Below are 15877 nucleotides of genomic sequence, written 5' to 3'. Positions count from 1 at the left end.
TACTTTTCGGCCTTCTGACGCAACAAACGGTCTGTGCGAAGCCGGTGTCGAGTCGTCCAGGGAGCACGGCTTTGGTCCTGAGTGTGTGCTTGGCTGTGCTAAGAGGTCAGCGCGGCCGTCGGAGTCCAGTCGCCCGCGGACCGGTGACAGGGCTCGGGGGTCGGGCTCAGGGCAAAGGCTTGATTCAGCAGGAGCCCGAGTTCTGCCCCGAGTCTGACTTTTGTTCTCCAGGTGGGTCCCGGAGGACAGGCAGCCGGCGCCGCGCTCTGGCCGAGACGGGGGCTGTGCCGCAGCTCCCGGCCTTGAAGCGCCGTCCCCTCGGTTCTCTTGTCCTGTTTGTAATTCTTCTCCAGGCCGATCAGACCTGCCGTAGGAGGACAACATGGGCCACAGAGTGTTTCCCGTTCGTGAACCCCCTCTCAGAGCTCAGGTGCCGGGCACTGGGCCCTGCAGCCCTTGGGCGGCTCCCCGCACGGTAAGCGGGAGGTGCCCGCGGCCCGTGTGTCTGGACCGGAGTCCGCGGGCGTTTCTGCAGCAGCAGCGCTGGCCCCACTGTGAAGGTGGCACAGCCGGGGGTTGGGGGTCCCTGCTGCCCTCGGTTACACCCCCACCTCCAGTCCCCTAGAGGCCCCTCGGGTGACCTTCCTACCCCTCGTCTGTGTCACGGCGGAGCTTCCGCCCAGCAGCCAGGGGAGCCATGTACACGCGGTCAGACATGAGGCAGAGGCCACGAGGCGGGGGTGGGCCCCCCCCAGGGCCTGTGGGCCTGCTGGCGAGGAGGGGGTGGCGTGCAGCGCCCCCTGCTGTGGGCTCCTCTCTACAGCACCTGCGGCCCCGGGAGCACCTGGTGAGAAACACGCTTGGTAGATGCAGAAGCCCGTTCTTTGTGGAGGAGCCTGTGTTGGCCCCAGGCCTCCCACTCGGACACTCAGACCCTGGCGGCCCTGCTGCGGCCTAGTGGGCCAGCACGGCCAGGGTGGTGGACGTAGCCCTGTGGAGACTGCTGGGGGTGACAGTGACGTCACTGGAGCGAACCCCTGATGGACAGGCTGCCAGCAGATTGGACCTTGCTGAGGGCTAGCGACCCGACGGGGCTGAAGAAACCCAGTGTACACAGGACCCGTGGCGCCTATGGGCCGGAACCCCGAGAACCCCAAGGAACGGGAAGAATGCGCCTGAGCGTCAGGGGCAGGCTCAGCCTGGGGCGGGGGAGCTGCAGGGTGGACAGTCCCGCTACCGCCTCAGGGTGCCGCACAGTGCCCAAGGCCCTGCCCATTGTGGCGCGGGATGTCTGCCCAGGGCCAGGCACAGTCTGGGTGCACAGGCGCCGGGCGGATGGCTGACACGGGCCACGGCGGTGCCGCACTTCCATCCTTTGTGTGGCAGATCAGAGGCGGCCCTGCTGCTGGCCGCCCGGCCCCAGTGTGGTTTTGGGGGGTATTGGGCCTGAGTTGGGGGTTGGCACGGTCCCTCCTATCACACCAGCTGCCACTGGGCGGCCAAGGACTCAGTGGGCAGTTCTGCTGGCGACCAAGCCTGTCCAGCTCAGTCACTCGTTCCAGGGCCTGGGAAATGAGCAGGGGTGGCTGCGTGGCCCTGTGAGCCCAAGTGTTAAAGGAGCCTTTGCGTTTGGGTCAGTGGTGGCCGTTCTGTCCCGGGGTGAGTGACGTAAGCCCCGTGGGGAGGGCTGGGGAATGGACCACCGCCCGGGCACTTGCCCTGGTGCCATGGGGCCTCCCCAGGGAGCCCAGCCCCCACTCGGCCGGTGGTCTTGGTCTGAGGACCGTGCAGCCCTGGACACGGGGGTGGGGCCGTGGCCCCCCGAGGAGGCTGACTGCCGTCTGTGCTGCTGGCCGGTTCTGCTCTGAGTACATGTCGGGTCGGCTGCCCATCCAGCTGGCTCCCACTAGCTGCCGCTCACGCTGTCTGGTTGCCTCCGACCCCTCTGCTCCTGCGGAACCTCACCCCAGCTCTGCCACGGCTGTCTGGGGGGCCGACTCCACAGCAGCCGCTTGCCTGCGGTTCTCAGCCTTCGCCTGGGGCGTCCCGGGCCTGCCGAGGAGGCTGAACCTTGCCAGCCCTTCTGGGCTCTCGCGCGTGGGGACCCCGCTGGTTCCACCTTCCGAGAACAGCCTGGCCGCACCAGGTTCCCTGTCCAGCCCCCGCCGGGTGCGGGGGTGTCAGGCCCCAGAGATGCTGGCTCGTTCCTGCAGCCACGCACCCCGGCCTCCACGCTGACACCACGTCCTGGGCAGTGAGGAGTGGGCAGGCAGGGCCCCCTCCTGCGGGCCTGGCATCGGCAGAGGGGCTTCCTGGGGTGGCCGCTGTAGACACTTGGCAGTGAGGCTGGGGCCCAGCGTGCCACCCCTGCCCTGGGCCACAGGGTGAGCGCGCGTCCGCCCAGATGCCTAGAGGCTCGCGCGGGCCAGGCGCTGCAGCGGCAGCTCTGCTCCTTCCGTCTTGGTTTCCGCTCACCTCCTGGGGGCCCTGGACCCTCGCCTGCATCCTCACTGAGCCCGCGGAGGGGAGACCCCAGGGTGCAGGAGGCAGGGTTGCTGCGGGGTGAGGCGGGGGCTCACGTCGCTCTGCGATCGAGGTGCCTCAGCCCCACCTCACCTGGCGGGAGGCCCTGGCCTCCGCCTGCCGCCCCCACACCCGGCCCCTCGTGAGGATCCCCCAGACGCACTGGCCCCCCTTGTGCTCACTGCCCTGCCCACAGGCGTCCGCTGAGGCGGGTCCTGGTCAGCGGGCAGCCTGGATGCGGGAGGGGTTGCAGCTGCGCCCCCCCGTCGCCGCGTGGTCAGGGGAGCCCTGGGCAGGCCCCTCCTGCTGACGGCTCATCGCCGCCTCTTCCGCCCTTATCTGGCCCCGGCTCGGACTGCTGATTTCTTTTTTCTTTTTTCTTTTTTTTTTTTGTCTTTTTGCTATTTCTTTGGGCCGCTCCCGCGGCACATGGAGGTTCCCAGGCTAGGGGTTGAATCGGAGCTGTAGCCACTGGCCTACGCCGGAGCCACAGCAACTCGGGATCTGAGCCGCGTCTGCAACCTACACCACAGCTCACAGCAACGCCGGATCATTAATCCTCTGAGCAAGGGCAGGGACTGAACCCGCAACCTCATGGTTCCTAGTCGGATTCGTTAACCACTGCGCCACGACGGGAACTCCCGGACTGCTGATTTCTGAAAAGGAGCCTGTGGAGGCAGAGAGCACGGCCCCGCTGGCCTTGGAAGTTCTGGAATGCGGAGGCCGAGCCCTGGACGGGTGGTGTCACCCAGCGCTGTGAGGCCGCGCCAGGCCAGCCTGCGTGTGGCCCTGCTGGGACAGCGTGTCGGAGGCGGTTTTAAGGGAGGTTCCCGGTGGGCCTGCACTCAGCGCCCGGCTGCAGGCGTCACCCTGGGACACGTCAGACCCAACGGGCACCAAACTGAGAATCACCCTCAGTGCCTGCTCCCCAGAAGTTCTCCCCAAAAGTGAAGCCGTGAGCCGGACTTGGGATGAAAGAGCGAAGGGAGAGAGGGCAGTCCCGGAGTCCCCGGCTCGGCGCAGAGGCGCCCTCCTGCTGGCATGCACAGCTGGCCCAACGTTACCCTGTGGGCCTGGGCGGAAGTGGCCAGGGCCTGTGGCCTTCACGCCAGTCCAGGGGACGCATCCAGGGCTGGCCGAGGGGCGTCCAGAGGCGGGGGGCCTGCCAGCTGTGACGGACTGCTTGGGCGGGGCTGCGCCCCAGGATTGATTGTGGGGAGGGCTCCAGGGCCCACACGGGTGGGGACGTGTGTGTCGCAGACCGAAGGGCCTGGGTTCAGCGAGGGAGTGGACGCAGACCGGCGGGTGGGGGAGGGTGGCCCCGGGGCGACGGGGCGTCCACCCCGTCCTAGGACAGGCTGGGGACAAGTTGCGACGTGAGGAGCACTGACAAGCCCTAGAACCCTGCGTGACCCCGGCCCACGCCCCCTGACCTGAGCCCCTGCCTCCGATGGGCCTGGTGGTAGAGCCAGTTAGAAGCTGGTGGAGCCCTGGGGGTCCACCAGGCAGATGACAAAGGTGCCTGGGGGCCTCTCTGGGGGATCAGGGTCCCCAGGGGGGCCATCAGGCCTCTGAACTCAGGGCCGGACCTGGCTGACCAGTGGTGGGACTTGCCCGGGTGCACCCGGAGGCTGAGGGGTGGCTCCTGTCGGCCCTTCAGTGACCCAGAGTCGTGGAGGCACGCGGCTCTGGAGCCAGGTGGGCAGTTTGCCCAGCATCGGCTTCAGGGATGACATGGCTAGCTATTTCACCAGTAGAGGAGGGCTGCAGTTCGGGACGTGCCGTGGTGGATGCCAGGCAGGTCCAGAGAAGGAAGAGGGAACGTGCTTTCAGAGGGAAGGGGGGCCGGAGGGGCTGTGGCCACCGGAGCCCACCGAGGAGCTGGCGGTCCCGAGTCCGAGGCCTCCCAGGGGCTGGGCCGCTGCAGCCCTGGGTCAGGTCAGCTGGGCTATTGGGGGTGGGGGGCAGAGGCTTCCTTCGTCCCGCTGGGTGGTGGGTAGGGCCCTCCTGTGGGAGGTGCAGGGTTTGAGGCTGGTCGGGGGAGCTCTCCGTTGCGGGCCCGCTTCGCTCCAGCCTCGGCTGAGTCTCCTCCGTTCCACTGGGGCCCTGCGCCTGCAAGGAGCCCGTCTGGGCTTGATGCCGGAGCCACCATGTGGAGGGAACGCCCTTCGTCTGCCTGGCGGGGTGGCCGTTCCTTCCCCTGCAGACACTTGCCGGGGGTCCCAGCGCCTCTTCCAGGACAGCTTGTCGGGTCAGCTGCGGGCCGGGAACGGTGCAGGTGGCCCCAGCACCGCCACGGAGCCGCCCAGATCGCAGGGGGAGTCCGTGGTGGCTCCTGGTCGGGCTCGTGGCTGAGCCCTCAGAGCCCGGATCGCAGTCACAGCAGGTGGCTGTGGGGGCACAGACTGGTCGCTCCTCTGGGGCTGGTAGGTCTTGAGAGGCGCTCGGGACCACACGGTGACAGCAAAGGGCACTGGACAGTCACTTGAAGCCACGTGGACAAGGAAGACTTAAGCGAAGGTAAACACAGGGGCTGTTGGAAAAGCTGGTGTTACTGTAACGGCGGCTGGAAACGACAGGCTTTGTTTTTGGTGTGATTTAAGAGACGTGCATTTGAAGAGGAATCCACACGTACCAGTTAGAAGCTGGTATCACTCTGCTTTGGCTCGTACATCCGAGTCTGGTTTTCTGCGTAGTTTTTTTTGTTTTGTTTTTTGGTCTTTTTGCCATTTCTTGGGCCGCTCCCGCGGCATAGGGAGGTTCCCAGGCTAGGGGTCCAATTGGAGCTGTAGCCCCAGGCCTACGCCAGAGCCACAGCAACGCGGGATCTGAGCCATATCTGCAACCCACACCACAGCCACAGCAATGCGGGATCCGAGCCGCGTCTGTAACCTACACCACAGCTCACAGCAACGCTGGATCCTTAACCCACTGAGCAAAGGCAGGGATCGAACCCGCAACCTCATGGTTCCTAGTCGGATTCATTAACCACTGCACCACAAGGGGAAGTCCCTGGTTTTCTGCATCATTTAAGAGACTAACGCTTTGTGGTCGTTTCTGTAAACAGTATGTAAAGATGTAACTGAGACATCAGCAACCACGAGGGTAGAGACGCGCCGTGAGGGGCAGAGCTGGTTTTTGTACATTGTTGACGTTAAGCTGCTGTAGATCCAGAGCGGAGCCTTATAACGTCGGAATGTTAAGTTTAATCCCCACCGTCACCACGAGGAAGGCAACTGTAGGATGTACCCAGATGAGGGCGAGAAAAGGGAATACAGGCTGCACTGCAAAGAATCGCCTGAACGCCGAGAGGCAGAACTGTAGGAAACGAGGGGCGAGCTCCACGGAAGAGGGAACGCAGCGCAGTGACGGAGCTGCATCGCTCTGCGTCAGCGGTTGCAGTCGAGGTAACTGGTGAGATGCCCCAGTCCCGAGGCGGAGATGTTGCTGGAATGGGTAAGAGCCGCGATCCAGCTCTGCGCTGTCTGTGAGAAACACGCTTGAGACCCCAAAGCAGAATCAAGTGGAAAGCGAAAGCATGCAAACCATTCTTCTACGCAAATTGTAACCAAAAGAAAGCAGGTTGGCTCTGCTAATATCGGATGAAATAAACTCTAAATCTTAAAAATTTACAAGAGGAGTTCCCGTCATGGCTCAGCGGGTTAAGAACCTGACTGGTGGCGTTCCTTTCGTGGCTCAGTGGTAACGAACCCAACTAGTATCCATGAGGATGTGGGTTTGATCCCTGGCCTTGTTCAGTGGGTTATGGACCCTGCGTTGCTGTGGCTGTGGTGTAGACCGGCAGCTGCAGCTCCCATTTGACCCCTGGGAGCCTCCACATGCCGCAGGTGCGGCCCTAAAAAGACAAAGATTTACAAGAAACTAAGGCCATTTATTAAGACTTGGAATCACAAGCCAAAGCACTGTAATACGAGCTTCTAATGTGTGTGGTTTCTTCTTTAAACGCATATGTCTCTTAAATCATACAGAAAACAAAAACCAGATTCAAGCCACTGTTACGGTAACACCCGTGTTCACAAGGGCCCCTGTCTTTCCCTCTGCTGAAGATGCAGTTGTGAACATGTGCGCACCTCGCGACGGGCGATCAAAACACATGCAGCAAAACTAACAAACCTCATTCCTTTCCTCACTCTCGGTGCTCCGAAGGGCTTTGGGTCTCCGAGCCCCTGTCCCCTTGTGAAGGTCGCAGCTACTGTCAGTTCAGATGCCGCCCTGGGGCCACCGCCCCTTCACCGTGGGCTTCCCCACAGCCCTCCTTCTTACGGATCATCTGTTGGTTTACAGATAATTCACTGTCTTGTTTTCGATGGATGCCACTTTAAAATTTCTTTCTTTGGGGGCGTCCCTGGTGGCATAGTGGGTGAAGGACCTGGTGCGGTCCCTGCAGCAGCTTGGGTCACTGCTCTGGCGTGAGGTCCGTCCCTGGCCCACGTGCCTCAGGCGTGGCCAGAAACATTTTCATTCTTTTCTGTCCTAGTTTTTGTGTCTCTGGGAGAAGCTGGAAACCAGACATCCCTTTTAAGAAGCGTTTCAAGGCGACGTGTTAGTGTCTCGCTGTTACTCGCCGTGTTGCGTCTTGTAGTGACTCTTGGGGCCCACGTTGCCAAGGGGACTCTGGCGAGCCTGGCCCATGCCCTTGGGACACGAGTCTTTCATCTCCTTGTGCCTCCGTTTCCCCACCTGTAAACCGGGGGAGCTGGTAGCACTTACTGCAGGGGGGTTGCCAGGGTGGACAGAGGTGCCCTGGCACACGGAACACTCCCACGCGAGAGCGCTGGTCTGCTGCGAGTGACGCACGTGCTCCAGGTACCGTGGGAATGCATTTAGTTCTGCGAGAGGTACACGGACAGGTTCAAGGGACCCGTGTGCCCTGGGATGACGGCGGTTTGGGAGAGGCTGCTGCGGTCCTACACGTGGGTTGGCAAGGGCTTCCCTTGGGGTGGGGCCCGGCTGCAGCCCCCAGGAAACGGGTGGGAGATACTGGGTGAGCCTGCGGCGGTGGAGCCCGGTGGTGACAGAGGGGGGGCCCCTCCTGCAGTGCGTCTGTAACCTCGTCAGCCCTTCGGACCACCTCTGGCCCAGCCCCAGGGTGACCCGCCCTGGCCGGACCTCAGGGGGTGTTGGGAAGGCCACCGAGAGCCCCCAGGCTGCGCCTTCCCTGAGGCGGAGAGCCCTGGCCCGTGGGGGCACAGGCGTCATGGATGTCAGTCCCCGCGGCTGCCAGTCCCCAGCTGGGCAGAGCGCAGGGGCGGGTCCTGTGACATGGGAGGCCCAGGAAGGCCCTGCCCGCTCAGCTGCCTTGGCTGTGGCCAGCACGGCCTTTGCCTCCCGGGTGGCAGTGGTGCCCTGCTCGTAGCTGCCCCGGAGGTCCTTTCTCGCCCTGACTGCAGTCAGGCTGGGGCCATGCGAATGGTCTTGGGCGGCCCATTTTCCTGCTGCTGCACCCAGGCCCTCCCGCAGACCCCGGGCAGGCGGTGTCCTCGTTCTGGATGGAGCCACGGGAAAGAAAGGCAGAAATCCCCTCCCTTGGTGGCCGGGGAAATGAGGTCACGTGTGAGGCAGGTGCCCACGACGACGAGTGCCTGAAGGAAAATCACCACCAAGGGGCGGGCAGCACAGGCGGGCCTGGCACCCTGAGCCGGGCATCTCGTCCGGTACTGTGTGCTGCCTGGCTCCACGTGCCCCGTGGGCTCGACCAATCTTTCTGCTTCTGTGAACCACCTTTTTTTTTGTTTAAATAACGGTGAGGGCGTTTCTGAGCCTGCGAGACCCGACTCGGTCAGTACTCCCCGCGCCCAAAACTGACCCTGGGTGCCCCCTTGCCCCACCCTGTCTGGTCCCCCAGCAGGTCCTGGGCAGCCCCGCCCACCAAAAAGGGGAGGGCCCAGGGGCGCCCTTGGAGGGAAGAGACAGGGACCACGAGGTGCACGAGATGCTCAGCTTTATTTGCAAGAGCGGGGCTGGGGCAACAGAGGGCGTGCCGTGGGGACCCCGCCCTGGCCCACCCCTCGGTCGCCATAGCCTCAGCCCGGGTCCAGACCTGGGCAGCCAGCCGGCCGGCTGCAGCTCCCTGGAGGCCACCAGCCTTCCCTGGACATGCCTCAGCCTGCGTGGCTGCAGGAGGTAGCCAGTGGGAATCCATGCCCCCCGGGGCTGTGGGGGCGCACAGGCCCGCGGTGGGAGCACATGGCAGTGGGTGTCCAGTTATCTCCCCGGGGCAGAGGGTGTGAGGCTGGACAGAGTGGGTGCGCGTGTTTCAGATGAGGGGTGGGCTCCGAGGGCCAGACAGGTGGCCAAAAGAGGCAGGAGGGGCTGAGGGCGGGGCCCCGCCTGAGGACCCCCAAGCAGACCCTCACTGCGCGGTCACCCGCCGGGCCTGGGTTTCACTGGGGCAGGCGTAGAGTGGGCTCCGGAGGTGCCCGTGGTTGGGCGGGGCGTGTTCTGGTGCCAGATGAGGAGGCCGTGTGGGGCAGGGCAGAGCGTCAGACAGTCGCGGCCCCTAGAGCAGGAGGACTGCTGTCCCCGGGAGCCTGGGGGGAGGGGACGCAGGCCGGGCCGCAGCTGCACTCGTCCACCTGGGTGTAGGTGTGCTGGATGGCCGTCCCGTCGGGACACTGCATGGTCACCACCTCCTGGTGGGTCCTGGTCTCCTGGCAGCAGGTGCAGCGGCACTGCACGGCCGGGGCCTCCAAGGAGAACCTACAGGTGCACAGCCCTCAGGACCTGCCCGTCCAGCCCCAGCCGCCCGGCTCCTGGTTTCTCTGGGGTCTGGAGACAGCGGCCCGTGCCCGTCCTCTGGGCGCACAGGGCTCTCTAGACTGGACAGGAGGTGCTCTGGGTCACTTTGAACCCCGACCCTCCGCAGCCTGACCCCTTCTGTCCCGCGAACCGGCTCCTCAGACGTCCTGTCCCTGCAGAACCCTGCTCGGGGAAGCTGCCCGGGCCCTCTGGCCAGGCTGGGGGGTTGGGGTATGCCTGCAGCTCCGCCCTCACAGTCTGGTCCCCGGGAAGCCCCGATTCTGCTGGCCCGGCCGCAGGAGGACACCCCGTGGTGCCCAGGGTGGTGTGGCCCAGCCCAGCTCTCCCAGGCCTGACTCTGGGGCGGGGAGGCCCAGGCTTTGTGCCTGGAGAAGAGGGCCCCAGCGCGCGTGGGGGAGGGGGGCAGGGGGGGCGGGGGTACCGGCCAGGGACAGGGCCACGTGGCACCCAGGGTGGGAGGGCGCAGGCCTTTCACCTGGGCACTTCCGGTTCCGGACAGAAGCCCTCGCAGAAGGAGACGTTGACAGCGGCCTGGGTGGTGCAGCCGCGGTCCCGCAGGACCATGGTGTTCACGCGGACCTGGCAGGAGTCTGAGCAGAGGAAGGGCTCAGGGCGGGGCTCGGGGGGCGGGGCACCCTGGGGGCGGGTCCGTGGGCGGAGACTGGGCGGGGCGCAGGGGCAGGAAGGCGGCCTTACCCACTTCCTCACAGGAGTAGCAGCAGCCCTTTTTCCGGAGGATGCCCTGGGGAAGGGGTCAGAGGGAAAGCTGAACCGGTGGGGCCTCGGCCGGCCGGGTGTGGGCAGGGGAGGGGGCCTTCCCGGTGGGCGAATCTGGGCTCCGGGGTGGGCGGGGCCTCCGGGGGTGGGTGGGGGTGGGCGGGGCCTCCGGGGCGGGGCGTGCGGCCGAGCTAGCCGGTCCCCAGACACACACCCTGCAGCTGGGCACGTCTGGACAGACGGTGGGTGTGGGCGTCAGCACAGGGAGCCCTTTCTTGACCTGGCAGCGGTACTCCGTGCAGTTGTCCACGAGGCTGTGGAGCCACGTCTCGTTGAGCTGAAATCACAAGGGGAGAGTGGAGGCCAGGTTGGGGGTCATGGGGTCGGCGGAGGAGCTGAAGGGGAGGGTTTGTTACCTGGACCAGCTGGCCATCCGGCGAGATGCAAGCCGTCTGCACGCAGTCCCCACAGCACTTGCCCTCCACGCTGGAATACTCGAAGCCCTGGGGGAGGGGGATGGTCGCGTGCCCACCCTGGCTCCCCAGCCCTCCTGCTGTCCCACCTGCAGGCCAGGGGCCCAGGGCCTCCTTAGCAGCCCCTGTCCTCTGTGGGGCTAAGTCTCTGCCCCCCCCACCCCCGTGTCCCTCTTAGTCTCACCCTGCTTCCAGCACCTTCTCCACTTCCACTCTTCTGTCCCTTGCCCAGGGCCCCCTCCCCCATCCTCCTGCTTCTCTCCCTTTGGGAAGAATCAAGAACCCAGGGAGCTGAGCTAGAGACCCTTCCTGGGGCCCAGGGGGTGGTGACTGAGGGCTGGCGGGGCTGGGGTCCGCTCAGGAGGGCGGCCTCACCTGGGGGCAGGCGGTGCTGCAGCTGTTCTTCTCACACTGCACGGTCGGGTCCTGGGTGTCCGTGGACAGGCAGGTGCACGTGTGGCAGGGAATGACTGCTGGGAAGGTGGCTCCGACCTGCGGCAGACAGGGTCAGGGGTGACACTAAGGGGGCACAGAGCAGGCCCCTCCCCGTGTCTTGAGGCCCACAGGGCGGTCTCTTTCTTTTCCCTGTGGAATTAAGGCTGTGCCGCCTGGCTGAGCACAGACCAGGGCAGGTGGGGACCCAGGCTGGCAGGGCCGGGAGGGCGTGGTTCCCCCCCCGCCCCCCGTGCCCCCTGCCCCGCGCTCTTGCCGGGAGAGCCTGAGGGGAAGCTCCCAGAGGCGGCTGGCGCAGGGCCCGAGGCTTCCCAGGTTCTGGCCAAGGGCCTCGGAAGGGCCCAGAGCCTTGCCTCACCTGCTGCTGTGGCCAGAGAGCCTGGGCAGGGCCGGACGTGTGGAGACAACGAGGGGCCCCAGGCGCCCTTCGGCCCCACCCTCCACCCACCCTGAGCTCCCGCGCTGAGCCTCACCCCGTAGACGGTGCCGTTGTAGGTGCACAGCCAGGGTTCTGGAAGGAAAGGGCGGGTGAGGAGCTACGTGGGCAGTGGGAGAAAGGGCCAGGACCCCCTGGCCCCTCCCCAGAGACTCACCGCAGCGGAATGTGGGGCAGCAGCCGCCCGCTCCCAGGGCCTGGACCAGCTTCTCTCCCGGCCGACATGTGGGTGGGCTCTGGGGGCACGTGCTCGTGTTGCAGACTGCAGGAGAGTCGGGGGGCTTTCTGGGGTGCCCCTGCCCCCCCCAGTTGTCCTGGGTCCTAGTAGCACCTCACCACGCTGGGCCGCAGAGGTCATTCCCCTGGGAGCCGGTGGCTCTTCTGGGTTCCCACACCTCGTCACCTCCCTGCTCCTCCCCCAGGCCCTGAAGGGACTGGAGCAGACCAGGGGTCGCCAGCCTCATTCGTAGGTGGAAAAAGGAAGGGCCGAGAGGCCTCCCCACCTAGTGGTCCAGCCACCAACAAGCCGGGCCCCTGCAGCGCCCCTCTGCCCTGCGGGCCCTGCCAGCTGGGTGGCCTGTGCCAACACCACCCTCTGCTGTCCACACCACCCCTGGCCCAGTGGGGTGCAGGCCTCACCACACAGAGTCTCCAGGCAGCACGGCTCGTTGGCCAGGGGCCTGGTCACAGCCACGAAGCCGGCCTGGCTGCATTCCGGGGGCCTGTCCTGGGCCTTGCACTGAACAGGAGAGCACCGCACAGACATGGAGCCCGGGTCACACACGCAGGCCTGGCAGTTGCTGACCCACTGATCTCCAGGCTGGAAGAGAACAGGTCAGGGTTCCCCAGGGCTCCTGGGTGGTGCCCTGGCTTCTGGGGCTGGTCCAGCGGCAGGTCAGGCCCCAAGCCTCAGCCCTCGGCTGCCCCACCTGGGGCAGCGGCATGACACGCTGCACCTCACACCCGGGTGCCCCCACCAGCTCCCCTGGCAGAGCCCGGGGGTGCAGAACACTCACGTATTTGGGAAGCCCGTCTGGTCCCACGCAGGCTGGGAGGCAAGAACAGGAAACAGGCTCACTGGGAGTGCTGGGCTTGGGGCCACCCCCAACTGGGCCTCTCCTTCCTGGTGGGGACAAGCCCCCGGGAACTCGAGGGGTCACAAAGGAGGGGCTCAGCTGGGCTCAAGGCCACATGGCGCTGCAGGCGGGACTAGGTGGGAGCAGTCCAGGCGGGACCGGCCCAGGAAGGGCGGCCCAGGCCAGAGCTCCCTGCCCTGTGGCCCTGCCCCTCCCACATAGGGGCCCGGCTTACGGCACTCCTTGGGCACGCAGATGTCCGTGTGGGAGTTGAACAGGATGTGGCCGTCGGGACAGAAGCAGCCCTCTGCCAGCCCCATGCTCTCTGGGCTCTCGCTCCTGCAAGATGAGAGAGGCGTCTGAAGAGGAGGGCGGGGGGCTTGGGGGAGGCCTGGGGTCGTCCCAGGGTGGGGGTGGGGGAGGGGCACCCCCAATCTTGGGCTGTGGGTCCTCTCCCGGCTCCCCCCAGACCCTTCAGGCCCGCCCAGGAGGCCCTCTGTCCCCGGCGTCCCCGGCGTCCCCACCGTGCTCACCTGGAGTTACAGGATTTGGGCTGCAGAGGGCCACACGGCTTATACACTTTGGTGGGCGGGCAGGTGAGCTCTAGGGGCACACAGACAGGTGTCAGCTGGGCCAAGGAGGCCAGGGCCCCCAGCCGCCACCCTCGACTCACCACACAGCCCACTGGTGGCATGGCGCCAGTCCAGGCACACGCCCCGGGCGCGGCAGAGCGCCGCGTAGGCCTCCAGGCTCTGGCAGGACACCTCGGGCTGGCCGGGCTGGCAGCTGTCGCTGACACAGGTGCTGAAGAACAGGCTGGGCGGGATGAGGTGATGGCATTTGGCGAAGACCCTGTGGGCAGGGTGGTCAAAGGCTGGAGCAGAGGCCCTGGTGGGATGGCCGCCCAGGACCGCCAGCCCACGCAGAGGACTCACTGGGTCAGCAAGAGCTGGCAGAGAGGTGCGGGGGTGCACGGGGTGGTGGAGGGCAGGCTGGGCACCGGGGATCTGGGGCTGGCAGTGGGGGGCAGGCCGGTTGGCGCCCAGCAGCCCTCCTCACTGCTCTCGGGGACCAGCCAGTCTCTGGCCATGTCCCAGCAGGTGGGGGCCAGGGTGCCGTCGGGCTTGCGGCAGTCATCACTGCGGTCATTGGTGCAGGTGCCTGGGGAGGGCGGGCGGGTCACTGCTGGACGGGGCTGCCAGGCCATCCCTCCCTGTCCCCCCACCTCCATGGCAGCCACTCGGCTCGGAGACACGGTCCCCTGAGGCAGCTCTGGCCTGGGCGGGGGCAGGGGGGTCAGGCGGACATGGGGGAGGCTGTCCCGAGGAGGATCGGCTGTGTGCCCCACGGCCCTGGTGCCCGGCCCTTTGCTCTCCCCGCTGGCGTCCGGCAGGTCCCTGCTCACCGCACTGGCCCTCGGTGTTGTAGCTGAAGCGGCTGTAGGACAGCCGCACCTGGAAGACGCGTCCGTTGAAGGTGATGCTCGCGCCAATGGAGGGGATACTGATGCCCATCTCGGTGGCCCCCGTCATGGTCACGGTCACGCTGTCCTTGCCGAAGCCCTGCCTCACCCGCGTTTGGTCGAACAGGATCTGGGGGCGGGACCGGGGCCGAGGGCAGAGGGCCGGCCTTCAGGGTCCTGCCTCCCAGGCGCCGGGGCCCCCCCTCGGCATCCTTCCCAAAGCACAGATGCCCCCCAGGGCCTGGGGTCCTAGTCGGCGTGTTTGGGTCCCGGGTGCCCCCCCATGGCCTATCCCTGCCCTCCAGTCACCGTGCTTGGGCCCTCTGGACCGGGGCCCTGGGCCTCCCTGACCAGGTCGGGCCAGGCGGGCGCCCGCTTGGCTGCCCACACTCACCAGGCTTTCCTGCTGCCCGCTGGCCCCTCTGGTGGTGGTGAGAATGATCTCCACGGCCTCGTAGCGGACACTGAGGGCGCGGGGGCAGCTGGCGTCGACCTGGCAGTAGCGGTTGTGCATGAGGATGCTGAGGTTGCCATAGCGAGGCCGGATCTCCTGCACGAGGACGTGGGTGCAGTTGTCCCGGAAAGAATAGGCAGTGCCGTCGAAGGTCTCGTAGTGGGCGTCGCCCCAGCCGCTGCAGGAGCCTGCGGGGCACGGACAGGCCCTCACCCAGTGCCACCCGAACTGCCCCCCCTGCGCCCCCCCCCGCCCCGGGTCACTCAGCCTCCTGGGCCTTAGCCCCCTCCTTTTGGAAGTGGGCGTGGCAGGTCCACCCAGAGCCTGTGACTGTGACCTCTGGTGGGAAGAGGATCTTTGCAGCTGCGGCTGAGACAAGGGTCACGAGATGGCCCTCCGGGATCGCCAGGGTGGCCCTACACCCAGTGCAGGCGTCCTTCTAGGGGACAGAAGGGAGGGAAGAGGCCACGGGATGACTGGGGCAGAGGCTGCGGGGGACCGGGCCACAGCCCAGGAACACCAGGGGCAGAGCTGGAAGGGGCAGGCGGGACCCTCCCCAGGGCCTCTGGAGTGAGCCCGTCCTGCCCACACCCCAGTCCCCGGCTTCTGGTCTCTAGGACTGGGACAGTCACTTTCCGCTGTTTGGAACCCCCCAGTTTGCGGTCTTCTGTTTCGGCCGCCCCAGGACCCTGACCGCGGGCTGCGAGAATGGCTCGCCCTCCTGGGGCCCTGCGGCACTCGCACGGGAGTCCTGGCGCAGCCCTGGGGGGAGGGCGGCTCCAGGCCCTTCGGGGTCCTGTCCTGCGCGGGCGCCCTGCAGCCCCGTCCTCCGCAGTCTCGGGAGCCCCCGAGTTCCCGTCAAACCACAAAGCCTGGCGGGGTGAGCGCTGCGACCGGGGCACGCGGCTCTCACATTCACACTCGTAGTTGTAGTCGCAGGGCTGCTCCGCACTCTGCACTTTGACGGGCAGGCGCCCGTTCACGCAGGTGATGTTGGCTGTCGGCTTTGGCCCCAGCAGGACAACGTGGTTGTCGCCCTCACACTGGGCCACTGTGCAGTCCTCCAGGATCCAGGACTCGTTCACCTGGGAGAGGCCAGCGTCCCGTTCACCAACTGGGCTGGCCAGACCCTCCTGCCACCACACCCTGGTCGATCTGGTGCTGGCCCGGCCCAGGCCCCACAGGTCTTTGTCCAGCTGGTGTTGCCCGTGGAGTGGTCACCGAGGGGCTGGGGGGTCCCACCCGGTGGAGGCATGAAGGAGGGGGGCACACCTGTCGTGGAGGGGTCGTGCGATCGCAGCCAGGGGTCCGGGTGGTGAGGGGAGCGGGGGGCGAGGACTCGGGGGGTGCGGAGGTGGGGCAGGTGCCCTGGAGGCGGTCGATGTCACAGTGCTCGTTGCAGACAGCTAAGAACTGGCAGCCCGCGCCGTCGGTCTTGTTGTACACGACGTCGCCTACAAAGCCAGAGACACACAGGTCAGCGGGGCAGGGGGCCAGGAGGGC

The 15877-nt window shown here is 66.3% G+C and overlaps 1 protein-coding gene across 1 annotated transcript in view; it reads right to left on the bottom strand.

Annotated features, from left to right (window-relative positions):
- The window catches only part of MUC5B (mucin 5B, oligomeric mucus/gel-forming), a 34412-nt gene continuing 27003 nt past the window's right edge, over positions 8469-15877 (bottom strand). Inside the window, 18 exon segments of the mRNA XM_021082487.1 lie at positions 8469-9243; positions 9779-9893; positions 10000-10045; positions 10235-10357; positions 10437-10523; positions 10869-10985; positions 11420-11457; positions 11540-11644; positions 12022-12202; positions 12399-12430; positions 12694-12797; positions 12992-13061; positions 13132-13310; positions 13394-13619; positions 13864-14050; positions 14315-14562; positions 15288-15459; positions 15647-15828. Of these exon segments, the coding sequence (XP_020938146.1) occupies positions 9027-9243; positions 9779-9893; positions 10000-10045; positions 10235-10357; positions 10437-10523; positions 10869-10985; positions 11420-11457; positions 11540-11644; positions 12022-12202; positions 12399-12430; positions 12694-12797; positions 12992-13061; positions 13132-13310; positions 13394-13619; positions 13864-14050; positions 14315-14562; positions 15288-15459; positions 15647-15828 (2429 nt within the window). The 3' untranslated portion in view covers positions 8469-9026.

Source organism: Sus scrofa, chromosome 2 (assembly GCF_000003025.6).
Source record: "Sus scrofa isolate TJ Tabasco breed Duroc chromosome 2, Sscrofa11.1, whole genome shotgun sequence".
Lineage (NCBI taxonomy): Eukaryota > Metazoa > Chordata > Mammalia > Artiodactyla > Suidae > Sus > Sus scrofa.
Note: the sequence above shows the minus strand (reverse complement) of the source record. Positions and strands in the feature narration are given on the sequence as shown.